The sequence below is a fragment of the Cygnus olor genome, chromosome 1, assembly GCF_009769625.2.
Source record: "Cygnus olor isolate bCygOlo1 chromosome 1, bCygOlo1.pri.v2, whole genome shotgun sequence".
In the NCBI taxonomy this organism is placed as follows: Eukaryota; Metazoa; Chordata; class Aves; order Anseriformes; family Anatidae; genus Cygnus; species Cygnus olor.
In genome coordinates this window covers 24,905,253-24,933,222 of record NC_049169.1, presented here as the reverse complement: position 1 = coordinate 24,933,222, position 27,970 = coordinate 24,905,253, and the positions used below count along the sequence as shown (strand labels likewise).

Below are 27,970 nucleotides of genomic sequence, written 5' to 3'. Positions count from 1 at the left end.
TTGATACAAGATGATAGGTCATACAAGAGAGTGAGAACAAAAAAATAAAAAGAGCGCAGGACTTCAACCTCTCTGTCTGAGGAAGATCTTCATAACTACACTGTTCCTCAGTCCTGCTGATTGGGAGGAGCTTGGAGAATGGAAACAGTTAAAAAGCTAATTCTTCAGCAGAAAATGCAGTAATCTGAGTATCTTTCTGTAATACTGTTTCTAAATATTACATTTTGATATCTTTCTGTAATTCTATAGAGTTATTATATGTCTCTTAATATTGCCTGATGATAATCACAATCTTTTTACAGAATTGACACATACAGGTCACGCAGTTCCTTTAGGAGCTGGGGCCTTGCAGTGGTGATGGCTGCCATGCTCCTGTGGTGTGCTCTGGCTAAACCAAAGCCTAGCATTTTCCTAGAGTTAAGACATCTTGTTTTCACTTTACAATAGGATTTGGAAAAAATGCAATACAAAAAGTAACAGTGGAGAGGAAAGAAATCGTATTTGAGAGGTGTTAGCCATTAACTCCTTGGCAAACAGAAAGAGAGATATAAATGACTTTTAACTCAGAAAACAAACTCTAATAGTTTGTTAAGTGCTTCCTTTGAAGGAGGTCATGAATGCGCATGAAAAAGGGTGGTGTCTAGACAGTGCAAGATGTCAAAACTACGTGTTCACGCACATACAGACACAAACATCTGCCAGGAGACGCTGTTTTTTTCCCTTATCTCAGTGTGGTAATGCAGAAATCTCTGTTTTAGCATTTAACAGTTTACCTTTTACCATGATGGATTTTACTATTGCTTTCAGCAGCTCTTACTGAAATATCAGTGATGTCTGCTTGCATAGAACCTCACCACCTCCTTTGCCTGTCACAGACAGTGACCTCACGTCTTTCAAAATTAAAACTGAATGGACAGGATCTGGGAAGAAACTGCTTTACAAGTAATTTTACAGGAAACACTGGAAGGAAAGCATCTGAAACCTTTAAGAAATGATACTGGATCTCTGTAAAGGCCTTATCAGCCAGAGTCTATCCGGTATATGGATTGGAGAGAAGCCTGCTGCCTTTCTTCTTCTATGCTCCCAAAATGCTATATGAAAGGGAAAAAAATGCAGAGTTAGCAAACTAGGAGCCACTAACATGTTAATGAATAGTTGCGAATGGCTTGTGTTTGTTTGCTTTTTTTTTTTTTCACTAAGGATTATACATACAATCTGGATGTTGGTCATGTGTTTGGTTGAATAAGCAAACAAAGCAAAACACATAGATATTCCTTCATATAAAGTCAAGCTAACCTCAATACAGATATTCACCACGACACAGGCCTTCATTTCTATTTAATTATTTTTGAACAAAGTCTAACTTTAACCTCAAGAACATACAAAAAGCAGCATAAAACAGTAAAGAAAGATGGCACGGGTTATTTTATTCTTGGCGATATCCACTTTTCCTTTTCCCAGCAATTCAACTTTTTTTTTTTTTTAAATTATTTCTGTTTTTATTTTTTTCATGTTATATACTATAATTTATTGTAGAATGCGTGTTTTCTATCACATTCATTCAGGTAACATTGCTAATGCTGGGAACATGAATCCAGAAAATAAATCTTTCCATGGAGAATATTAAAATACCATGTGCTATGGGTTGCCATATAGAAATTTTTGAAAAATTTTCCATGGATTTTCTCCCTTCCATTCATGTAGAAATATGTCTGCTATTGAATTGACAGGAATTCTTCTCAAGAAAATGCAAGACCTAAGCAAAATGTTCCTTTTAACCTGAGGAAGAATCATGAAGGTAAGGGATCAGAGTAAGATCTTTTATATACTGCATGTCTTTCCTATTTGTGTTACTTCTGACAATATATATAATTTAGATTACACAAATTTGCATTCCAGCTGGAAGATCTTGGCTTACTACACACAAAAGAGCAATTTCTTCCTTAAGTTCTTAAGTGTTCTGCTGAATTGATAAGCAATATTCATGAGCCTAAAGCAAAATCTGACACTGAAAAGAATAAAAGTATACTGTATTTTCTATAATTAACAAAATAAGAGCTCCTTTTCCTATAGAATTGTGATCCAGGCATAAATTTAGAGCATAAAATTGTTAATTGTTTCTGTTTATCTTTCAGCATTGTTTTATTCCAGTAAGAATAAAGAAAGAAAATGCAGTTATGGTAAGTCAAGGGCTTTCTAGTCCACTAGGAAGGAAAAAGACAGATTACTTGAATACATTTCTTGCTTTTTTTTTTCTGTATAACCTTTCAGTGAATGGTGTACCTGTGGGCTGTTACATAATAAAGGAACATTTTAAAGCAGTGTTTATAATCACTCGATGATTAGGCTGTTATGTTAAATAGGCCTCAAGCACAAAGTTAACATTTCTGTGCATGCTTATTAATGTGCATATTCTAGAACTCATTGATTCTTTGATGTGCTTCAGTAGGCTTTTGCCTCTTATTTCCAAGAACTTTAGCATACATCTGTTTTTGTGGAATAGCCTTTAAACTTGCATGAAGTTGAATCAACCTTATATCAGGCCACTCTTCAGTCCAGAGATTTTAAAGACCTCTTTAAGAGAAGAAGAATTTTCCTAGGTACATGCTTGTAGTGCTGCTGTCTTTAGTGGGAGCAGTGCTTTCTGCTGCCTTCCTCATTGACACATTATCTCAGCAGTCATTTTATAAATATGAAACAATTGCTCTGCAGAGGAAAGGCTTTTCTACCCAATCAGCCTCATTTCCTCTCCGTTATTGATTTTACCATGCTTCCAGGAACTTCTGCATCAGTCAGAGGCCAGAAATGCTCTTGGGCTGGCTGAGTCACATCACCATTCTGATTGCTTGCCATTTTATTTTGAAGATATCACAATTAATTTTATTTTGAAAATTCCTCCTCAGTTCTAAGCTATTAGTGAGACAGTCCTCTAGGTAATGCATACAGTATCAGGGGAGCTGTTTATGCTGACATATATTCAGTACTTATTTAATAATTTATGTCAACTTGTGAACCTCTATTCCCCTACAAATCTAGTCCAAATGCTGTTCTTTCACTGAAATAACTGATTCTACATTTTAATCTACACAAGACAGAACAGAACTTGCCCTGTTTAGTTTCCCTAGACTGATACTAAGGTAGAAAAGGCTCATGCAGAAATGCATCCTTTATGTTATGGGCATTTTAAAAAAATGTTTTAAGCCACCAGATTTGTTCAGATATTATAAAGACAGTCTCCCGGCTGGAGTAGTTTCTGAAATAGTCAGTTTTAAACACATGCTAGAGAATATATATGGAAAACAAATTTTGAATATGTAATTGTTCTGTAAATCTTATTTCAATAGGTTGGATTAAAATATTTGTCATAAGTGAGTTGCCAGCAAATAATTATTCTCAGAAGTCATTTGGCAGACACTACAAAATAAAGGATATGTTTGAGCAAATAGGATCTGATTGTGGAGATTTCATACACAAGGAAGTAGTCGGAGTTTTTTGATTTAGGAATTTTAATAAATCATGCTTCTAGCTGTACTATAAATGACCCCATGGGTCTAGATATCTCCATGTGACTTGTTCTTATGAACAGTAATAATACATCTAACATGTTTTGATTTTTATTGGCAATTACACATGTACATAAACCCTGTACACAGGCTGGTACCTAAGTAGGTTATGAATTTTGGCCTAACTTTCTTTGAGTTCCAGTTAACCAGCTGGAGACGGGATCTCCCAGAGCTAATCCTTGCATTCTAAAAGGCTTACTCAGACTTCAGTTTTGTGGCTTTAACTAGTCATCGGGCATTGAATGATTAAAATCCCTCCAGGGTCAGAAAATTTCTCTCAAGTGCCAATACACCCTCCATTAAGACCTTGTAGCAGAATTATCAGTCTCAGAGTGACCAGGTAGTAAAAATCTTATCACTGTGCATGTTATTAATCTGCCAGAAGTTGCATGTTACTTATAAATGTTCATACATTTCACAGGTTGTTTTTGTTTGTTTGTTTGTTTGTTTGTTTGATGCCTTCTTGGAACAGATAAAGATACCCTATCTCATATCAGGCATATCTTCACCAGTCCACAGCTGGATTTGAACCCTCAGTTTAACCCAAAGATCAAGGAATACTACGCAGAAGTCCCATTTGACATGGTGACAGTGAAAATTGGAGCAGAACCTTCTAACTGTCAATGCCAAGTACACCTTGATGAGAAGAAAGGGCCAAGGTATGAACAACAAAATATGCATGTAAAAGGTAAAAGTGTTGTGAACATCAGAAATATTTCAGAATATTACAGAATTGTTTTGTGCTTCCAAAAGCACATAATACTTTGATGTTAATCACAGGAAAGTCAAAGGGATTTCAACACTCAGACGTTTTTATCTATTTGTCAATGTCCTGAAGGCAATGCCAATATGTTGTCAAACCATAATTAGCCCTAGCTTTATGCAGTGCACAGTTACAAATGTCCCCCCAGCTTCTCTAGTCACAGTCCAGGTGTGGTGGGAACACAACATCCTTACACTGCACACAGTAGGACAGCAATGAATATGAGTTTTCATATCCAGGTCTTGATTTTGCACTGTCTACGCTACTGCCCTGCTGTGGTTGCTCACTCTGCCAGCAGTCTGCTTACATGGATCTATAGTCTGCTTAGGTGAGGGGGGACCAAAAGAGAAAATAAGTGTATTAATTCAGCCTGATCCATATTCAGCAGAATCACTTAGTAAGGAGTCATCATCAGGATGAGTCTCAGCTTATCCAGCCTTTCAGAGCAGTACAAAGCTGCAGGATATGGCTGAGAGCACAATCATCAGTAAACATCTGGTTTGAGCACCGACCCATGATCAGCCATGCTGTTTAATTGCTACTGTGGTCCTTGGCACAGTTTTGGCTTTCCCAGACATTCATCTCAAAAACAGCAGCATGTGCTGGAGGCTGTTCCCAGTAGGCATTTTGGGCCAAACCACCCTGCTTTTGGATGGTGGGGGGCGAGAAATGTTTGTTTATCTGGGCCAGGTGGCTTAAAACCAGAGGACTGGCCTATGTACTTAGCCATTAGTAAAAGATTTCCATGTTGACTAGGGGACATTTAAAAGGGAGATCAGGGACAGTGATTCACTTGAGAGAAAACACCCGAAACAGTTACTAAGCTAGCTTTGCTTCGTGGCATAAAGTGCCTGTGCAACTTTGACTGACTGCGAAGCAGATGCTTTAACTTAGAATGACTACTAATAATCAGTAAACCAGTGCTGGTCTGTACAATTGTTGTTGACCTTATGCCTAATATGCTTCCTGTATTTTCAATAAAAAATCAGTCTTTATTTATGATTGAAAAAGAAGATCCCATAAAATTCTGCTATGCAGTTGTTTAGCATTTTAATATTAACACCTGTTACAGCTGATAGAGACATGGCAATATAATAAAAATCAGAAAAAAAAAAAAAGAGTGAGTTCTTTCTTATAAAAGGAAAACAGAATAGCCTTATGTCCTTTTCACTGAACATGAAAAGCTCTGGATGTGCAGGTTCTGTGTCTTTCAGCATTTCTTGTTTCACTGCAAAGGGAAGAAGAGCACAGTCAAGCTTTGTTCTTTTATGTCACACTGAGCAGTTTGTCTGAGACTCAATCATGCTTGGCTAGTGAACAATTTCTATGTCTAGCTGACACTTCTAGTCTTGCTCGTCTCCCTGCTGACTTTACCACAGACTTGAACCTGCCAGGAATTATTGTCCTTAGTGCCTTCATTCACAGATTTCATGTCAGAATTGTTGCCACTGCTACTGCAGCTGTTTTCACTAAGTGTCACTCAGTATTTTATCTTGAAAAATTTAAAATTCTTTTTGCAAAATTTAATTTACACTGTTTTATTTTTATTTTTAGTGTAAAACCATATGTATTTTGTCAGAGAAATAAACTGTTAGAAATAGAAGCCTCAACAAGCTAGTGAAGTTTAGCTGCCATAGGCAACACTGTAAATCTTTTTTTTTTTTTTTTTTTTTTTGTGTGTGTTAACTGCACTTTCCTGTTTTGCCTTGCAGTGTTGCTAACTACCCACTTGGCCTTGGATTGAACAAAGTCATAGTTCTTGTAACAGATGATTCGCTACCCAACCCTCAGGTTGTGAGCAGCTATAAAATCACAATTTATCGGGAGGACCGCCCCAGTCTGCCTTTGTTTGATGACTATATGATATGTGGTTTTGTGCAGGTATTCTCTTTTCTTTTATTACACAAATTAATAGTGAATTTGTCTGCTTTCTGTGTAAATTAGGGTACAAGGGCCTAAGCTAGTGTAGTGTCAGTTTTGTGAGATTAGAATCTGAGTTCTAAATGCTATAATTGTATGAAATACAAAATTTACACAACTTTTGGGATATAAAAAGTGACTCCATGTTAAGTTTGATAGCAAATTGTGCGTTGAAAATAATTTTTGCAATCTGCAAATCAGAACTGTCAGGTAAAATATACACAGCAATCACAGCCTACTGACTGCTGATCTGAATACCTGATTTTGATGAGTCTAGCACTCTACCCTTTTGTAGACTCTTCTCTTACACTTAACATACTAGCTCAAAAGGTCAAGGACCATTTTCTTTTTCTTCACAGAGCACTAGGTCTAGTAATCTAGTTGCTACGGTATTAAAACAATAATCAAAGCATGTAATATCTAAGATTTCTGTTAACGTGTACACAATTAGCCTTACACCTTGGGTGTGAATTAGAATGAAAAAAAAATAGAATTAGAGTTAAAATAGTTCAGTTGGAAGGGATCTACAAAGCTCATTGAGTCTAGCTGACTGAACACTTCAGGACTAACCAAAAGTTAAACCATTTAATAAGGACACTATCCAAATGGATCCTGAACAGTGACAGGCATGGGGCATCAGTCACATCACTAGGAAGCCTCTTCCAGTGTTTGACTACCCTCACAGTAAAGAATTTATTCTTACTATCCAGTCTGAATATTCCCTGGCTCATTTTTGTACCATTCCCATGCATCCTGTCATTGGTTATAAGGGAGAAGAGATCAGCACCTCCCTCTTGAATTCCCCTCCTGAAGAAGTTACAGAGAGCAATGAGGTCATCCCTCAGCCTCTTTTTCTTCAGACTAGACAACCCAAGTGTCTTCAGCCTCCCCTCATAGGACATGCCTTCCCACTCTTTTACCAGATTTGTTGCCCTCCTCTGGATGCATTCAAGTATCTTATTATCCTTTTTATATTGTGAAGTCCAGAACTGCACGCAGTATTCAAGGTGAGACTGCACCAACACTGAACATACAGGGAGAATCACCTCATTTGACTGGCTGGCTATTCTGTGTTTAATGCACCCAAAGATTTGATTTGCCCTCTTGGCTGTCAGGGCACACTGCTGGCTCATGTTGAGCCCGCTGTCAACCAGCACCCCCAGATTCCTTTCTGCAGGACTGCTCTTCACACACTTGTCTCCCAGTCTGTACCTGTGTCCAGCATTGCTCCATCCCAGGTGCAGAACCCAGCATTCACCCCTGTTGAATTTCATGCCATTACTGATTGTTCAGTGCTCCAACGTATCTGGTCCCTCTGCAAGGCCTCTAGTCCCTTGACAGAGTCAACAGCAGCTCCCAGTTTAGGATCATCAGTGAACTTGCTGAGAATGCATTCATCTCCTGCATCCAGATCATTGATCAAAATGTTGAATAGGACTGGCCCTTGAACGGGGTCCTGGGGAACGCCACTAGTGGCCAGCTGCCAGCCAGATGCAGCCCCATGCCCCATTCACTACCACCCTTTAAGCTCTGCCATTCAGCCAGATCATCATCCGCTGTAACATGTACCTGTTCATCTCACAGTTGGACAATTTATTCAGAAGGATACTGTGAGGGATGGTATCAAAGTCTACTAAAATCCAGAAAGATTACATCCACTGCCTTCCCTTTATCCACCCAAGCTGGTGATTTTATCGAAGAAGGAGATCAAATTACTAAGACAGGACTTTCCCTTTGTGAACCTATGTTGACTATGCCTGATGACAGCTTTGTTCTTTAAATGCCTTTCAACAGCACCCAGAATATATTCTCCATAACTTTACCAGGTGCTAAGGTTAGACTAACTGGTCCATAGTTTCCTAGTTCTTCTCTTGTGCCTTTCTTGTAAATAGGTATAATATTGGCTAGCTTCCAGGAGAGTAGCAGTAAATTGAGCTGGTATTGCGTTAGTAGAAAGACACACTACCTGGGAAGATGTGAGGAAAGCCCCTCTTGTCACCCAATTTGGAGCATGTATCTGGATGTAGGAATAGGAATTCAAGCTCTCACACATCCTCCCACACTGGAGTTTACACTGTTGTTAATGTTTTATGATAGTATTTATGAGACTGAGTATGAATCTTTGAAGCACTGTCAAGGTGAAGAGATCTAGAATGATAAAAATGAAAAGTGTTTTAGAAGTTTCTTTTGAGGTTATTTTTTTGCTTATCTATGAGTAACTGCTCTCTAATTAAATATAATTGTTCAGAGCTAGGGAGGACTTCAGGAGTTTAGAGTAAAAATGAGATGAAAAGCATTCTTGTGGTATCTAATGAGGGCTCTGAAGATACAGTATAAGATACTAAAAAAAAAAAAAAAAAGAAAAACACTTTTTTAGATATGTTAAAGGCAAACTTATCAGAGAATGCATTTCAAAAACAAATGAAGGCTGGAGCTGGAGATAGAAATGGCATTCTAAAACACTCAGAAGCTGACTTTTTTACTTTTTCCTATTTGCTAGTACAGAATTTACTGCCTTTTACTTAGAGTGGTTGTTTTATCAATAGAAAGCTCATGTCTTAAATAGCATCATTACATTCTGCTTTTCATACCAGAGAACATTATGTGCTCTTGCAGGGTGGGTTAATACACCCTTATCAATGGCATGAGTGCTTGTTCTCTTAGTAACGAGACACCTGTTTTAGGAGCAAAAGGATAAATACAGCGTGAACTGATGGAGTCTCCTTTGGACACTTGACTAGGCACAACTGGGATCGTGCATCGAGAGAGAAAGGTCACTGACAGTGGTGTGGTCTTTCTCACAGAAGGCTTCAGTTAAAATTCTAATCCAGAGACTCTTTTTCCTGACTTTCTTTTATGTTTAATCCCATTAGGATATTCAGGTTTCACTGCAAGCTGATACTATAAGGAAGGCTACAATAAAAAGACAGAGTGCGGGATGTTTCCAGTCTTCTAATGATTCTCATGCAGTTGAATAATCCTGGATTAATTTCAAAGCTATTGAGTTAAGAAGTGTGCTGTTCGAAGCCTTGCGGCCTCTAAAAGGAAAAAAAATACTGTCCTTTCTCCTTTTGGATAGTAGCTATAATATCCTCATTAAAACCAAATTAGTGGGGGATAAACTGTGGCATCACCATAGCACCTTCAGTGGTTTTGGTTCCCTTTTGCTGTGTGTTCTGCATTCTGACAGTATTACTTGGGCTGCAGATAGAAAGCTTATTGGTTGGTGCTTTACCTTAATTTTGTGGAATTGTTGATAGTATTCAAAGCAAGTGTCCATTTCATTATCTCCTGCGAAGCTGCGACACCAAGATAGGCAGAATACAAAGCAAGCAGGGAAAGCAGGGAGCTCTTAAGGCAGGGTTATCAACATTACCCTCAAGTGAAAGATCCCAGAGCTACTGACACACTGTCATAAAGGACAGACTATTTTTTTTTCTTTCTTGCAGTGCCTCTTATCTTTAAAAGGAAAATGGATTCAACTATGCCTCACTTGAAATGTCTGAATGCTACTCCTTTATTGTTACTCTTTGCGTAGCTGGCGTCATGGATAATAACATGTAATGTGCGTGGGGAACCTTGTTTGACACTGTAACCACTTGTACTTGCAGTGTCTTGCTGCCAGGTGTTATTTGTGTGTCTGTGTGTGTTTTAGTAATACAGTCACTAATTGGGTTTTGCCTTTCTACTATGAGCAATGGATGGTTAATATTATTTTTTCTAGCTATAGTGTGTATCATCAAGTTTTATTTGCATAAAACTTGAAAAAGTACCTTCCAGAGTCAGTCCAGTAGAAAGTGTGTTTTATGGATGCTCAGCCTCTTCTACAGCTTTCTCAGGTCTGAGAGAAAGAAGATACAGGAGAATAACTTTAAAAGCTTTCCTGATTTTTATAGGAAAACACCTTATTCTTAAATACTATTAACTCTTATATGCTCATAAAAACTTTCATTATATTCCCTTCCTAGAGTACAGAGAGCGTAAGAAAACCAACAGAGCTGATACAAGATGCAGACATAGGATTGTTGACTGTGTACCAAATTGCTGTAATAGAGGAGGCAACAAGATGCCAGCAACAAGATATTGATTTATTTTATGTAAGGTGTGGGAACGTTTTCAGATTGAGCTGAAAGTTTTTTCATCTCAAGTTAGAGATCTCCGGGGGGGTGGGAGGGGGGGGCAGGGGAGGGGAGTTTTTACTTAATTTTTGACTGCACTGTCAGAGTTAAAATGCTTTTCATACCAGATAGTATATGTAAAAATTGTGTCAGTTATAGAAACATGAACTCTTTATTTAGTGCTTTTATACAAAGATTTCAAAGAACTTTGTAGCTATTAAATAATGTCCATAAAAGAAAAAAAGCTTGGGAGAGAAACAAAGAACTTTGTTTTAGGACAGGCTTGAAACACATTTAGTCTCTTCTGTATTTCCTCTCGGCTGCATTACATTCAGTGTGACCATCATTACAAACCACATGTATCTTCTGTCCTTAGTTCATGTGGATGCCTTGTGCAGACTTTTAGGTTTTGCAGCAGCCAACCTTCTTGGAAGTTCTGGGTTCATCTTGCTTGAAGACACACAGGAAGTGCATCTCTGGAACTGAGTATACAACCTAATCATATCAACAAACAGATTGTACCTTATTTGCAAAGGTAGTTTACTTCCCCTTCAAAGAATAAAACGATGTCCATTATAGGTGCCATCATGCCTTGCATTCTTTAGTCTTCTTAGATCTAGAAGCTAGCAAGGATTTTTTTTCCAGTATTTTTGATTTTTTTTGGATTTATTTTTTTCAGAAACAACAAAAATACACCAAACTTTAAAAAAAAAAAAAAAAAAGTTTGAGTCCACATATTTTCTTTTGCTGCTTTTTCTAAAGCTTTCTGATTGCGGTTAAAAAATATAGAGAAAATCATATGCTTTCTTCAAAAGAATGTCTTCTGATTAAATAGTAATTTCCTATTAAAAAAATTGATTAGCATAACTGTTAATCTAGAGATTTTAGCTGTCATGAAATCCAGAATGGTAACTGTGATTTCATGGAGGGATTGGCTGGGACAAGCAAAAAGCCCACGCATTCTTAGAACTGAAATACTCAAGCCTCTACTTTAAATTTTCATCAGAAATACCGGTGAGAGCACAGTATGACAGTCATCTTTTCCAGGAGCAATGCCAACTTAAGCATCCCTCTCTTTGCCTGCAGCTATGCATGAACCAGATGGGAGACCTTTTTTTTTTTTTTTTTTTTTTTTCTTTTTTTAATGGGCTATTTTCTAGGATAAAGTTCCCAGTCTTTCTGTACTAGCACAATGGAAGAGATAGGTGCAGGAATGAGCAGTTGGGTTGAGAAGAGTGGCAGTGAGTGCTGCTGAAGTCAGCTTTTGCTTTGTTCGTGTGATGTGAAAGAAATTCACATCAACACTGGGTTGAAAACTCCTGTGAGTGAGAAGTTATAGCTGTACAGAGAAAACCAGAGATATGACTTTAAATAAACAAGAGCTTCATGTCCAGACATTGCAGATGTGATTTGCTGGTGAAAACACACAATAGACTAGAAATACATTTGCATTGCTATTAATCTATTAAATAAAGCATAAATACTTTGCGTGTGTGTGCCTGAAGTCATTCACTAGGAAACACAAAGCAGTGCTCCTATAACCCAGAGGAGCAAATATGTAGCAAACAATGCATTGTTAAATTGGAGTCAAAAGCCACAAAATTATTAAAGAACTAATACAAAGAGAATGGCATAAAAGGAAAGGTGAGGGCTTATATCTTCAGCTGCTGTATGACAGTGTGGTTCAATTAACTTCAGGGGAGCAATTTCAAATTATATGGATGGCGTATCTGTCCTGACAGAAACATATGGTTAAATTTTGTTCTATTAGGTATGCTGGGCAATATTAGTGAGTGAATTCACTTGCATAAAAGCTGCTGAAATAGTAAGTTGTTTTCCTAAATATTCATAGACAACAGCTCAGTAAAGCTTAAAAACTATTTGAAGCATTTTAAAGTATGTAAAGATAAAGGATGTATAATCACCCTTTGCTCTAAGTAGAAGGTGAAGCTTTAGAAGCATCTAAATCTAACAACTTGCAGCTCCTAAAAATTGTTTTTATGAGGATATAAAGGGTGGGGGTGTGAATAATAAATACACTGAGCTTACTTTCAAGTTGAGAGTTAATTTCTGTGTGTATCAGAACAAAATGGGTTTTTTTTAGTCAGCATATTCTGGCTCTGTCAACATCTATACCATTAGGGAGGGAAAGCTTGCCACATTTTCTTAATTATAAGAAAGACTTTTGTGATGATTTAAAACATTGCTTTGTAGATGAGTCAGAGGAAGAGTTAACCATTATGATGGATCTCCTCTACATTTATGCTGTTCTGTGCTGAACTTGTTTTGGATTTCAGGATCAGAGGTGTTGATGTCAGGCTGTTATCTTGGTCAGTGGGCAATATCTTCTGCTTTAAAGGAAGATCTGGAAAGCTCAACAAAGCATAGATCTGTCTCTTTGGGGAAATGAATGTAATACTGTTGGTCTGTTTTCTGGAAATCAAATGCTCACTTCCTTCACCTACATAGTTACTTCATACATAGTCTGCACCACCATCTGCTAATCATGGGTTCTTTCAATCACTTTTCACTGTCAGATGTCTGCTGGGCTCTGAACAAATGGGCAGAACTAGGGCATAAGGTGAGAAGAACCAGCAAAGGAATCAGTATGGCTGTGCTTCTACTTAGGTATCTCTTTCTCTAAACATGGAATGACAATTTGCTTTACAGCTTTGTCCTGTAATAGTCTGTGCCTGACTAGGACCATCATCATAGTCTCCAGCGTTTTGGGGATGCCACATTACAGAGCCCATACTTGGAGGCTAAGTCCAGCTTAGGCCCAGCTGCCTGGAGAAAAGCATAAAATCTTCCAGTTTAATGCATTTTGCTTACATTCTTATTTTTATATTAGTTGCTCTTATTCTTCTCTATGTAGCTAAGTTTCCTGTTTAACATGTGACAAAAGATTAATACCAGATACCCTCCAGGAAACTTGTCCAGCGGTATCAGTCAGAGAATGGAGAGAGCGGACGTTTCCATGCAGCAGCTACATTTGTCATGATTATAATGGATTGAACACAGGAAATGATGTTACACAAATCACTGAGGGACAACTTGCCAGCAGTGCTTTCAGGCAAGCCACATGAATGCTGATTCAGTGATTGAACAATTTGGAGCCAGTAATGACCAAGATGACACCATCAATCTTATTTCATTTATGATCATTAGCTAGAAGTATTAGGTTGCTACAATAATTAGCTCCTTAAGAGATACTATTGTTTGGGCAGCTTTCAGCCTTCATTTTTCCTATGCTCCCTTTTGTTGTGCAGCAGTCTTGAAGTTAAGAGCTTCTTAAATCAGCAGTGATCTCACTCCTCATCAATACTGATTTTAACGACACCAGCCAGTGTTGTTTGCAGCACCTTCTACCTCAGCAACAGGAGATTTAACATCTCACCTTCTTTTCCGTCTTCTGTATATCTGCAGTTTAACACAAAACTGTGTTAAGAACATCCCACCATCCTAAGCACTAATTTAGGTGAATGCTGACTTGAAGGGCTATTTTGCTATTATGCTGCCATAGAGGAATGTCATTAATATATCATTATGGGAGAAACAAAACTGTGACCTGACAGTGCAATTCCATTCTCTTGTGCGTTCAGGCTGTTCTCCCCCTTCATACAGTTATCTATGTCATCCAGTGGGCATGCACGATACTTTAAAGATACAGAAGATTAAAATCTTCCCAGGAACCATCTGAGTAGATACTCATAACTGCATGACTACAAATGTCAGGGAGTCAAAGTATGACCAGTATGATTGCAACTGGTGAGCAAGATCCCACTGGTGCTGGTGGGGGTGTGTGACTGAACGTTGCAGCCGGAGGGATGCCTTGCAATATCTGCTCCCTAGGGTGCTGCAGGATGGGGAGATGCCAAGGCAGACACAGTGCTATAGAAACAGATACTGTCGATACAGAAATATCTGAACCCATAAAGGAATGCTAGTGCAGACTGGACTAGACCCAGGGTTTTTTGATTCCCTGCCTTTAACCACAGGATTTAAATTTCTTTTTAAATAATAGCAGTGAACCATTGTGGGTGAATGTGAAAGGAGACAGACAACAGTAAATGCTGGGTAGGGAATTCAGCTCCTGGGAGAGTACTGTTTCTGGAAATGCTGATCAGAAAAGCTGTTTTTATATAATTCTTGTTAGTTATAGAGTTTTTGTTTGTTTTAAGTTATCAGGCAAGCACCCCACATATTTGGAATTGGTTTTACTTTATACTCCTGTTTTGCTCTTTTTGGATGATTTTGGTTTAACACGGGCCCAGTAACACCATTGGAATCAATTACATTTTTCTAGAGAACTGGTAGCAGTAACTTCTTCACAATGCTCCATGTAATACAGACTTCTCTGTGCTTATTTCTCTTTCCTATCCTGCCCCTCAACAGTGATTCCTCCATGCATTTCAGCATTGTGGCGCAGCTAGGGCAGGAGACGTGGTGGCCTGATGGCCAGAGCCCTCGTGGATGGAAAAGAGGGAGCCGCATGTTTGAATTGTCCCAACCTAAGGCATCCTAAACTCTGAGTGCTTGGGGGGACTCCTAACTCAGCCTGACTAACCACAGAAAGGTCTTTTCCTTCTGGCTGCCCCAGGCCCAGGCCTACAGTAGAGCACTGCTGAAGTCAGACGCTGAGCAGACAGAGGAAGCTCCAAGCATGCAGGCCTGAGCTGGGTACCCTTGAGATATACCCTGTGTACTGTGCTGATGATTATCAGCTGGCTCTGGGCACCTTCCTCCTCAGTGTCTGGGAGCACCGAGTCACACCTTGTGAAGGCACCTGAGATCTCTGCAGAGAAGCAGAGGATTCACCTGAAGACTCAGCTACACATTACTAGCTGTTGTTTTTCCTTGATTTCACAGGGTACCTTGCTTAGGCCATCTCAATTACCCTGGTGGGCCAGGCTCTTATTTTTCAGGCTTTGCATTGCCTACATTAACCAGGTTAAATTAGAGAGTCAGAATCTAGGCTGTAATTTTTCACATAATCACAGAATCACAAAATCGAAGGGGTTGGAAGGGACCTTGAAAGATCATTGGGTCCAACCCCCCTGCCAAAACAGGTTCCTTAGAGCAGGCTGCCCAGGTAGGCATCCAGATGGGCCTTGAATATCTCCAGAGAAGGGACTCCTCAACCTTCCTGGGCAGCCTGTTTCCATTTCTAACTATGTAATACAAGGACATAAGAAATCACTCCCTGGTAAAGTGTAAAGTCTTTGAGCTTTGTATGAGCTGCATACATAGAACCACAAAGTACAAGATAAGTAGTTCTCTTTTCCTAGTTCTAGGAAGTACAATGCTGGGTTTAAAAGTACAGTAATAGAAGTAGGGTGAGGAGGAAGAAACGGTCATCCAAAGTTCTGAAATCTTGCTGAAGTATTTACCTTATATTTTGGGTAAATGGCTGTGTCAGTGTTTGTATTCTGTCAAGGTACTTGATTCATGGAGAGAAAGTTCATTAATTAGAGATAACTAACACTGTACAACAGCACACAATGTTTTACAAGCATGAACAGAATGCCAGTTCGTAAGTCACAGACAAATCAGTACAGGAATATGGGGAAGGTATTTACCAAATATTCACAATAACATTACTATATGCTGCACACACATCCATTTTTTAAATATATATATATATCAATGGTCATTGCAGTTTGTACTGGAACAAAAGCTATTGTTATCAGGTTGAACTTCAGTAGTTCCGTGTGACACACAAAGGCTCTGAGGAGCTACATTTTTGTTTGTTAATGGTGGCATTCTTGAAATTTCTGACGTGACAGCAGAGTGCTGTGGAGGTACTTGAGCTGGCTGTGAGCGAGGTGGGGCAGGAACAAGGAACAGAGTGCTGGTGCTGCTTAGCACCCAGGCCAGGCCAGCTCCATGCTAATGTGGTGTCATGGTTTCTGGTACCAGAGCTTATTCTGTCTGCAAGACTCTCGCATGCCATGTAGGCATATTTTGAGGGGTACATGGTAACACTGATTAGGACCAGGTTTAGGGCACACAGAAGTTGCATGTTTCTTAGTCACAGTCATGCAAGTACATCTCTGCTATTCTAGTCCTGAGATGTTCCTGACAGACTGTCATTTGTATTTAGTAACAGCTTCTGTAGCCATTTTTGTGACATGTATAATAGTAAAGGAAAAGAAAAAAATATCCTTAATTCAAGCCTTCTGAACACAGAAGAGACTGCTCTTTATTTCAATGTACTTTGGATCTGACATGACTAAATGTATTTCACCGGAGTTCATTGCTAGGATCTAGAGTCAAAAAAGCAGTCTGCAAAGAAGATAGTATGCCTGCCATTGCATCTCCAGAAATAATAGCTGTGCTTTGATCATCTGTTTGTGATCCTAGTTGAAATTATCTGTGACATTGTGCCATTAGAAAGCTGTAATGTGTAGTGTCAGGTATAGGTTATCACAAAGATGATATGAGGAAAAGTATGACTAATGAGTCATAACAATGACTCTGTAAGTCTTTGTAATAATTCATCTGGTCTTTTAATAATAATATTAGAGTTCTGGTCTGGTAAAAGAAAAGAAAGAAAGGTAGTTGGGCAAGTCAGCCATATGGTACAATGGAACAATGGAGACGGAAGTGATTTATTGCTGGGCTGTGTAAAGTCTATCGGCTCTTCAGGCTGTATGCTCACAATGCATATTTGAAATTCAGATTTTATTTCCTTGTATTATGTTGGTAAAGAGGATGTGACATGACTGAAATCCTGTCATAGGTTTCATGATCTGGCATAAAGATTTGACCAGTTCTGTTTTCACTGAAAGAGTCAAAGATGCTGTGGCACCAAGTGTAGGTAACTTCCTCAGGCTGCCACACAAATGTAGGGAAATGGGATAATCCCTTGCTTCAGAGAGCACTTGAAACAAAACTGAGACCTGAAGCTTTTTCAAAATATGGGGCAGACTTTTCGTTCTGGGACTGTCCCAGACAAAGTGGGAAATTCAGTCACCCTTGTTTAGAGGCTTGAGAAATGGTGCTTTGTGGATAGGAAAATCATAGAAGTATTTAGTCTAATTCATGTCTCTGTCTAACATCAGTCTGAAGCAGTTGTACCTAGGTCACAGGGGCCATAGATCGATCGATTGATCTATCTATCTATCTATCTATCTATCTATCTATGGAAAACTTGCAGAAAGTCAGAACCCAGCTTCCTTTCTAAAAGTTCAAGGGATAAATAAAAAAATTCTTGATTATTTTACTGTGTTCCTCAGTAGTTTCTTTTTGTAGAATGCTCTCAGCTGAGATCCAAAATATATAGTTGTGCAGCTTCTTAGCTGGTTAATCAGATTCTTTTCTGTATAGAGTTATAAAAATATAAAACAGTTTTTACTGTTTGTACAGGTTGCTGGTATTGACCTATGTTGCACATACAGAAGACAGTAAAAGCTTATGGTGTGGCTAATCATAGTTTAATTGGTCTGGCTTTGCATTTATTTAACATCTTGTTAAAAAGCAGAAAAATGAATCACTGAGAAGTATTTACTACAACAGACCAGCCTAACAGCAGAAGGACAAGCTTCCACCAGTCAGGAAGCCAATCTTCGACTGCTCTTGTTCCTTTTAGAATCAAGGTAGGTATAAAACACAACCACCGATATATGACAAAAAAGGGACTCAGATCTGATACATTCATTTTGTTTTGTGAGTATCTTCACTGAGAAAATCAGCTTTACAGTATATATCCATTGTTATTTCTGTAGCTGTAATACTGTCTATATCCTACAGAGAACAGTTATCCTCTTTACCCATCCCTCTACAGTTTGCGTTTCAAAGCTGAAATCCAGGGCATTCACTATTGACAGTTCAATTACTGTATTGTATACACTGCTCTGCAGTGTATTGTATACACTGCTCTCAAATTCATCAGAAAATGTAAAATAGCCTGTTGAATTTTCCCCTTGGTGATACTACAATAGATGTGAAAGAAGAGCCTCCAGCATAAGCCTTCCTAAGTGTTAACAGATCATGAAAATTGGCAACAACTGTTGTGCTGAGTATCATAATCTGCAAAAGGAGGGCCAGCAATTCCACAGTGGTGAGAAGAGAGTGCTTGGTGTTTGAGCTGTGGTCACATTTGCCTTTCAAGTCATTTCGGCCTCCATAACACACTTTGTGGGAGAAGAAAGCCAATGCAGCTGCCTTTGCTAATCAGTCAGTATGACCCAGCCCCTCAGGGAGGCAGGCAAAGGCAGATACGTACTGAGACACACAATCCTTGCTGATTAACAGTGAAAGCTGGTAAAGTTACTCTCTAAGCCTGTCTGGCCCATCAGTTCCAGAAATGTAATTTAGATGATTATCTACATGCCCATTAAACCTTGTGACCCATTGCTAGTCTGTTTGAAGTTTGCCTGCTTAAACTTGCTAATAGGAAGAATAGAAGGATTAACTCAGAGGTCATGAAATAAGAGAGCAGTAAAGATGACAAAAAAGCAGAGGAAAACTTCCTTCTGTGTATATTTGGTAAGGAAAAAGAACTACACCACCACAGTCATCTCAGCAGATACTGTTACTTTATGGAGCAAGCAAGCCATCTGGAATTCAGGCCATTTAATACTTTTCTATACTTTCAGCCTATTTTGGTCAGATGTACAAATAAAACGTGCTACCTGTATGAGAAATTTTTTTTGAGTTCAGTGTTTCCAGAACATAATGCCATATGTTGTAAAAGAGCATGGAACAACTGATGTGTGATACATGTTTCTGATTTTGCTGGGGGTTATAGTGCGTAGATATAAATCAGGAAGCACATAACTTAAATCAATAACATTAGAGTAGTCACAGTCTTCAGAATCAAAGCCAGCCTTGTTCTCTTCAGGTAGGCACTCCAACTATTACAGTTGCTTATGAATTTAATGGTAGTCTTTTTTTTTTTTTTTTTTAAACTATATGTATCCAGCCTTAGTGTCAACCACAATTGGTATCTGCAGTCTGGAACTGTTAACCTTCATGTGTTGATTACACCAGCAGTTGTTCTCACCTTGAAAAATATATTTTCCCAAAAGTTTTAGGAAAGTCACAAACTTCTATGCTGATCCTTATTCTTCCATTGAGTGGCATGTGCTCAGCTGCTAACAACCAGACTGCTCTGGAGGACAGAAGTTATTCATAAATCTCATTCCATCAGTGTTGTCTGAAAAATAAAGTAGATGCCAATATCTTCTGGGAAGCCTTGTAGAAAACAGATCAAAGGCTTCTGGAGATTATTTAAGAAAGACCAGTTGTGAGTGGCTTAGTGTCTGAGCATGGCATGAAAAGTGAAACAGCCATGACAGTGAGCCACCATACACAGAAGTCCTCTGAGCTTCAGTAAAGAATTTGAGCAGTATGTGGTGCAGGTGGGCTGATGTCTCACCCTGTCATTCTGTAAGTCCTTTGCTTGTAAATGAATGCTGTGCCCTATGTCTAACACTCCGAAGGAAAAGATTTCTTCTCAATCCAATGATAGAATAGAGCCTTCTTCATTCACATAGTGAAGTTCCTAGTGAAGTTTGTCTTTTCTAACTCATTTGGTTTAAAGGATCTGTGAATCTGTGTTATTCACTAACCTGTTGCCAGTGTTATGGCTGGCATTTTTACTTTATAACTATCTCAAGTCATACACCCTTTAGTGCATTCCTGTTCCATGTGTAAGAAACAGGTTTATTTCTCATTAGAAATATCTGTTTTGGTTATGCCTGTAACTTCAGTATGTTCCTTCAGTATGCCTTGATTTATAATATGCGTGTAGACAGCTGCAACATCCCTTACCTCTGATAGGCTGGATTACAAATAGGGCTTGGGTCACTCAGACCTCTTAGCGTGAGTTCCTCAAAAGAAATTAAGTGCTTCAGCAGGGAAATTCAGTCTTTGTCAAACTAAGAACACCCCGTCCCTTAAGAAATGGACACCTTTAAACTCCTGACAAAACAACTAATAACATTGCTTTTGTGTTTTAAGATAAGATTAAGATCTCACAAGAGACATGGAGATCTTTGGTGTCCACTGATTACATTTTGTAAGAAGCAAAATACTTTTTATAATGTTTCACTGGAGAAACTACAGTAATTACTAATGCAAATTAGCAGAAAATTATCTGGTGATCTTACTACCCATTTCATCCCCCCCTCTTTTCAGAAAAAGGGTGAATAGAAAATAATAGGTATCAGGAATGTATACAGCTAGAGTAAAGATTTAACTATTGCTTCTTTAACAATGAAAGCAAGTTAGAAAAAGCTGGAAGAACTTTATAGGAAGTGTCATGTGAAAAGGATCCAGAGAGAAAAGGAGTGGAAGTCAGTTGCCTAGATATGCACATCTTGTTACATCAGAAACTCAGTATCACATCTCAACCCAAGCTGCTGATCCCAAAGAGAATGAGACTACATACTTGCCAGTTCCATGTAAGTGCTTAGTATGCTGAAGATCATTTTTACACCTTAATGAACCCAAATGGCCATAAATACCTGTGTTTCAGTATCTGTACCAAACCCTGAATGTTTTTGACATGTCACCTGATATATTAAGGAAATTCCCATGACATGTTGCTGCTACATGAATTCCTTCCATGAAATATGTTGTCAGAACTCAAGAACCCTACTGACAACTACAATTCATATCTCTCTCCCTTGTGCTATTCATTTCGTGGCACAATAGCTCAGTGTTGTTCATAGGTATGGAGTTCCAGATGAAAATTAAAAAAAAAAGAAAAAAAAGAAAGAAAAAAAAGAAAAAAAAAAAGAAAAAGAGAAAAAAATGTTCAAGGTATAATTTGTTTTAATTAAAATAAAGGCATCCTTAAATATCATTATTTACTTTGCTGTAACAGCATTATCAAAAGATGAAATGCTTGACAGAAAGGTTGAAAGATATTCATTTAGTGGTTACTGCTGCTTTATTTTTGAGACAGACATTTGACACTTTGGAATTTTATTGTGAGAGAGGGTGGATGTGATGGAAATTAGTTCTGATGTTACCAAAAATCTCTGGGAGATGCCAAATAAATTCTAGACAAAAGGGAATGCTAATAGAATGCAGGAACTGAGTAACAATATGGTGACAACAAAAAGACCCAGAAAATATTTGGGGAGAGCTCTAATCCCCATGGCTTGATGAGGTTTCAGATGGGAAACATGAAGATTGAGTGCGTTTTTCTGCAAGGAAGTATGCACGCTTAACTTCACATTCTGTGGACATTTCCAGCAAAGTCAGTGGGATAACTTGTTCTGAATAGTACCATATGTCTCCATCTTTGCAGGCCCAAAGTCTTAAGTAGATTTTATTAAGTCTGGGATGTGTATAATTGCATCCATGTTCACAATTGTCCAGTGCTAAAACAGGACAATCACTACTTGTTTAGTCCTAAAACAGAAACATATTCATAGTGCCTATCAATGGCAGTGGCTTTTCTCTTCTAATTTTTTACTCTTTTTTTTTTATGATGACATGCTTTGATATTTATGAAAAATGAACTTGTTCTTTAGACAGGAATAAACAAATGTTTATTTCAATTTTATGTGAATTATTACATTAGTATTTCAGCAAGGCGTATTGATTGATGACACTGAGCCATTGATAAATATCAAGGAGTTACTTAAACATTTATGGGGCCTTAATGCTCTCTTTTGAACTAGTTTTACATTGGTATTTTGTGATGTCTTTACAAGTTGCTGGGACACAATAATCTGCTAAGATAATCAAAACTAACAGAAAATATTCTCCATGTCTTTCCTTCCTTTACAAGTTCCTGGGACACAATAATCTGCTAGGATAATCAAAACTAACAGAAAATATTCTCCATGTCTTTCCTTCCTTCCCTCCTTCCTTCCTTCCTTCCTTCCTTCCTTCCTTCCTTTCTTTCTTTCTTCCCTTCTTTCTCTCTCTCTCTCTCTCTCTCTCTCTCTCTCTTTGTCTGTCTTTCTGCCTTTCTGTCATTCTGTCTTTTTCTGTCTGTCTTTCTGTCTTTGTCTGTCTGTTTTTCTGTCTGTCCATAGAGAACATTTGTTAATTGTTTTGTTTGGGCAAATGTTAAACATTAGTCTTCTTCATTGGCTGGTAGGATAGTAAAGTTTTAGCAAATGTTTTGGGGGAAACAGGTCAAAGAGGAAGAACCGATGAAAGCAGGAAGAGGAATGGAGGTCAAGCATAAATATGAGAAAGACAAGAGGGAGAAGATATGTTTAACATTTTTTTTTCTTGGATTTTATCAAAGGAAATAACGATATGGGATTAGAAAAAGAAGACATAATTCAGTAAGTGTTTCTAGTGGACTTGCAATATGTGTCCATATTCTCAATTCCCACCAGACCAGAGTCTTTGCAGTCAGAACAAGTATTGAAAAGTCAGAGAGAAAATTGAATGTATTTGTTTTTTATTTGTTTCTTTGATTGATTGCTTTTCTGCAGTGACTTTTACATTGTAAGCATCATACTTGGGTAATTATCCAGAGCTCAGGTTGTGAACATCCCCTTTCATTTTTATAAATGAACAAACAAAAGTAACAAAATACTCAACCTAACTATACTTATCTTGCATATACCTTTAACATTTCTCCCTGAAAACATTTTACCAGCAGTATTAAATCAAATGCTTTCAAGTATTCTGTAGCTGTGTTGCTCAAGACAAAAAAGCATATTCAATGAAAGCTTTACCTGATTATTTGATAATTGAACCCTTTTTTACTTTTAATAGTAAAATACCTTAAAGTATTGCACAATGCACCTTATGTATTTTGGCAAATATGATTTCTTGTTCTCCCTTTCCTAAGTTCAGTGGTCAGCAGACAGCTTCCAGTTGTCAGCACAGATCTGCAAGCTACTCAAGTTCATTAAGTCAAACACTCCTGTTACTGTTCTTTTTTGTTTGCAGTTAAAGACTTCAGGTTTTCCTCTATCAAACCTTTGTATTCTTTGCACTGCATGAGTTAACAAGCCTAACCTAGGAGTAAACGGAGAACATGAAATCCTCTGGTTGATGGTTCACTGAGAACCAGGGCAAACTGAGGTCTTTATGAGGATCTGGAAATACCACAAAAGAGTTGGAAAAAAAAAACACACAAACAAACAAAAAAAAACCTTAGCAGCAAGAATTATATATTTGTGGCTGATCCTAGGAAACCTAGGAACCTAGGAAACCAGCCTTTTAATCTTCTTATTAAAATCTCAGGACATGACTTTAGAATTCTCTGGAGGGTGTGGAAGGATTTGGAGGTTGGTTTTTTGTTTGTTTGTTTTGTTTTGTTTTGTTTTAAGTCAAAACAGATTCTGTGGCTGGAGCTCTACATGAACACTATAGAAAGAGCCACTCATGAATTCTGGATGCAGATTCTGATTTAAAACCCGAATTCCCATGCTCCAAAGTTTGCAACGTGTCTTTGATAGGGACACTATTGGCTTGGCACTCCCCTGCTCTAAGAGCAAATTTCATTACAATCCAGCTGTTAAGTAAGAACTTGTAAATAACCTTTTTTTAACTTGTAAATAACCTTTTTTTTGACATCCATCCTCAGCAAAAATCTACTAAATAGTCTCCATATGGTAGAATGGATACATCTAATGAATACCAAGGTACAGATAGAGATACTGGGTTTTATGTTACACTGGGTTTTATGTTACACTGTGAGTTTCCTTGTTTTCCATTCTTAGCTAATTTCATAGTGTTCCATAACCAAAAATTGCTTGTATCTTGCTCTGGCTTGTGGCACTATTGACATTATCACCTCTCCCCTTGCAATCCATCTGTTCTATAGAAATACAGCTTTCTGTCTTCTCAAATTGTGCTATTTTGGTAAACAGTTAAATTAAACTCAGATCAGCTCCTGGACTGTCTTAATATATGTAAGTGTGCATGTGTGGTCCTTGCCTATGGATGTACAAATAGGTCTCTGCAGTATGCATACAAAACAAATGGCAGGAACATATGACTGAAGAATTTATTTGTTTCAACAACCTTGAGATCAAAATACTCTACAAGGGTTACAATGACCAAAGGAAAGCACTACAGTTGTCTCTACAAACAGCAAATTCACTGAACAGAACAGCCATGTGAGAAAAACATCTACAGCAGTAGATCTCAGCCCCTGGCAGGTGCACTTGCAGTGGTATTTCAGTATTTTATTTCTGGTATTCAAAGCTTCTTGTCTGTATAACAATGATAACCTCCGCCACTGCTGCTCCCTATTGATTTGTGCATTCCTTGTTCCACTGTAACGTTTAGACTGTTACAGAGGGTTGGAGAAACTAAAGCTCATGTTCAGAGCAAAACCAACAAAATAAAATTAACAACAGTACAAGATTAGGGTACTTTGCTTTTCTTGACTCAAATTGTTTGGGACTTAAATTTTCGTATCTTTCTTCCTCCCTCTTCCCTTTGCCTTTCTCACTTTTCTCAATTCCTGTAAGACTTCTTCTGTATATTGTTATGAGGATGTAGATTGGTTGAGGGAATGGGACTGCAATTTGCTCTGAATGAGCTGATACTCACATGTAGATTTCACTCTCATGAGCCTTCCATTTCTCCAGATGTAAGAGGACGGTAGGTGTCTGGAAAACTTCCAACCTTGCAAATAAACTGCTATGTCCCAAGCAGAACTGGAAAAAAATGTACCAGGGATTGTAAGGTCATCTAGGTCAGGTAGTAAAACACAAAACAGAGTGAACATTTGTGCTGATGTCCTTTTTCCCCATTTGCAAGCAAGGGTACTGAACTCTTAACTATTGCATCAAACCACTGAGCACTTGAGGGGCTGTTGGCAAACCGCATAGCAAGGTCTTGGAGCGCTGGGATGTAAGAACACGGGCTGTGAATCTTCGACTGGACAGATACATTAGTTGTCCAGTTCATTGGACAGTGCAGAACAAATTTGGATGTGGGGAGCTGTTCTGCTTCCTTACACCTGAGCCTTGAGAGATCTCCACAGTTTGTTTGGCAGGTTGCTAGCACTAGGCATTCAGTCCCAGGCCTGCTCTCTCCTGATGAAGGTAGAAAAAATGCACTGTAAGCTTTTACAAACAGACAAGTCCCAGTATTGCCCACTCTTACAATACACAGACAGATCCCAGTAGTGTTATAAGGCAATGTTACCCTCCAAAAAACCCTTAAGAGCAAAACATACAAGACATCCATAGTGAAGACAGCAGCTAAAGAGCAAACAAAGCATTGTAGACCATAGTGGGAGAAATTTGCATTATGTGTCACTCTTAGCAGTTCTTAACTTTCAGTAGGCAAGATATAATGCCCTGCTTGTTTGGTGTTTTATTTTATTTTGTTTTATTTGGGTTTGGAGTGAGTTGGGAAAGTGTTTGTGCTGAGGGATGGAAGGGTATTTGACTCACAGAACCCTAAGTCTCTTCAGTCCACTTGAAAAATATACTTATGTATGGACTGACTTCAATTTGGCACTCAGTTTTGGCCACATATTTCAAGGAAAAATTGGGCACATGTCTAGGATGCATTTTCAAAACCAATAATAAACATCCGTAAGTCTTTTGGAAATAGGTGTGATGACCAGCATGTATTCCATATGACACAAAGGCAAATTCAAACTGTAAGAGAAGAGGCCTTGAAACTTCCAGCAGAGACATTGAGGCTAAACTGCATGAAATATTTGCATGTCAAAGAAGGGAAAGTGATAGGAGAATGGCAACACAGGAGGGGAATGGCAGATTTTGTTGTCTTCATGTGTTTCTTTTCAGATAGATGCATGTTTTATGTTGACTTTATGAAGCAGTTTATTTTATTTAGTAATAAAATTACTATTTTTTCTTAAGTTAATATTATTTTTTATATTTTATTGTTGCAAATGAAGACTAAAGTTACATTCAGCTGTTGCTGTGCCAGTCTGCAGTAACCCCACTGAAGTAACTGAAGCTATTGTAACTGAGTACAGACTGTAGGCTTGTGCATTTTGCAAAGCATCTGGAAACTCTGGTGGATTGGAGCCAAAACCATAACTCATTGTTATTGCTGTGATTATGTGATGATTTTACAACATATAATATCCCATTTTCTGAACAGCAGTCTTTTAAATGCAAACCTCTGGGAACTGATATAATTCTGTCCCTAACTTTTGTTTCTTGCTAGCTTGGGTAAAGGTGATATATTTAAGACCAGGTAAAATGTAAGTCTTAGACTTGGGTATGACAAACTTTTTACACATTACATAAACAGTTCAGTCATTCAAGCCAGATTCCAAAGCAGGATCAAGGGCATCATAACACACCTGAGCTTAAATCATAAAAAATCATGAAGGACAGAACCATTCATTCAGTGTCTGAAAGACTGAGATACTCCCCTTACCAGTGTAGTTTGCCTGGGAACTTCAGAATCACTATTTGAAAATAACACACCAGCAAAATAGAACAAAGCAAGTTTAATGATCTTTTTATACACCTCTGGCTATCTCTAGAAGTATAAATTAACTTAACTGGTATTTCCTGATTTGAATATTGATCCTGAGACAGGATCATTTATTTTTATCTGATAGCTATCTTTGGTCCTTGGATTTTCAGAAATTGTCTACCAAATTTCACATTTGAATTATTGTATATAAATAAATAATCTAGTAAAACAAACATGGACTAAATCAAAACAGGAGTTTGATGGGATGTAAATTAATTGATGAATGTGATAGTTAAGTTCAGAAATACTGATCATTGTTTACTCATGCTTTCAGTTGCTCTATAGCTACCTTGGCTATCAGATGTCCAAAGAGACTTTTTTGTAAAGCTGATGCAGCAGATTTGAAGTTGACCACTGTTGTGTGGTTGCTGTTGTTGTTGTTGTTTTCATAAAAAGAATCTTCAGCACCAAACTTTCTTTTACTTTCTCTAGTCTTACCTGAAAATAAAAAGAATAACACATCCCAGCTTCTTTGTCTTTTGTATGACCCTGTGGTTTCCTATTCCTTATTCTAAATTGCCTTCTCTGGTTGTTTCCCAATCTCTGTTGCAGATTCTTTCTCTCTGTGTCAAAATACAACTTTCCTGATAGAGCTGTTTTCTCTGATCAAAGAGAATTCTCTTCTTGGCCTGTAGACCAGCTAATGCTTCACTAGGGGGCTGAAGTTCAGGTGGCCTGAATGTATGATGAATACTGGAGGTTCAGCTGTGTTCTTCTCATAAATGGTTGTTGCCCTTCATTAGTAGCATGATACAACTTTAAATAATTCTTGTAACTCTTAATGATGTCCTTAATGGTTCCTTCTGAATCATACTCTGGTCATCATCCTGGATCAAAATATTTAAGTGACTAGTAAGTTGTCAGAGAACCTTTTTGTTTTACTTATGGAATTAAGTTTTCCACTGTTCCAAATTAGTATAGATGTCCTAAAGCACCAACATCTGTAATTTGATCTCTTATATATCTGGATGATATGTTGATATGCAAAAAGATAGTTCCCTGTTACCTTAAATATCATGAGAATCTAGCTTCCCTATCAAGAAAAAATCTGTTCATTTAGGATTTGATCCAGGACAAAATATTTGCAGTATCAAGTAGATGTTAGAATTTGTAATTATCTTTTCGACAGTCAGTCCAAACTATCGGTGAAAGACATTGATTGCACATGGAGGCTCCAAGGAGGAACTTCAGACAAAAATGGA

General features: G+C 38.0%; 1 protein-coding gene across 3 annotated transcripts in view; it reads left to right on the top strand.

Annotated features, from left to right (window-relative positions):
- CPED1 (cadherin like and PC-esterase domain containing 1) overlaps nucleotides 1-27,970 on the top strand; it is a 151,914-nt gene that overhangs the window by 74,522 nt on the left and 49,422 nt on the right. For all 3 annotated transcript variants that reach the window (XM_040549972.1, XM_040549956.1, XM_040549965.1), the window contains 4 exons: nucleotides 1,731-1,798; nucleotides 2,136-2,180; nucleotides 4,036-4,222; nucleotides 6,039-6,207. In XM_040549972.1, the coding sequence (XP_040405906.1) occupies nucleotides 1,731-1,798; nucleotides 2,136-2,180; nucleotides 4,036-4,222; nucleotides 6,039-6,207 (469 nt within the window). The remainder of the gene's footprint in view (nucleotides 1-1,730; nucleotides 1,799-2,135; nucleotides 2,181-4,035; nucleotides 4,223-6,038; nucleotides 6,208-27,970) is intronic.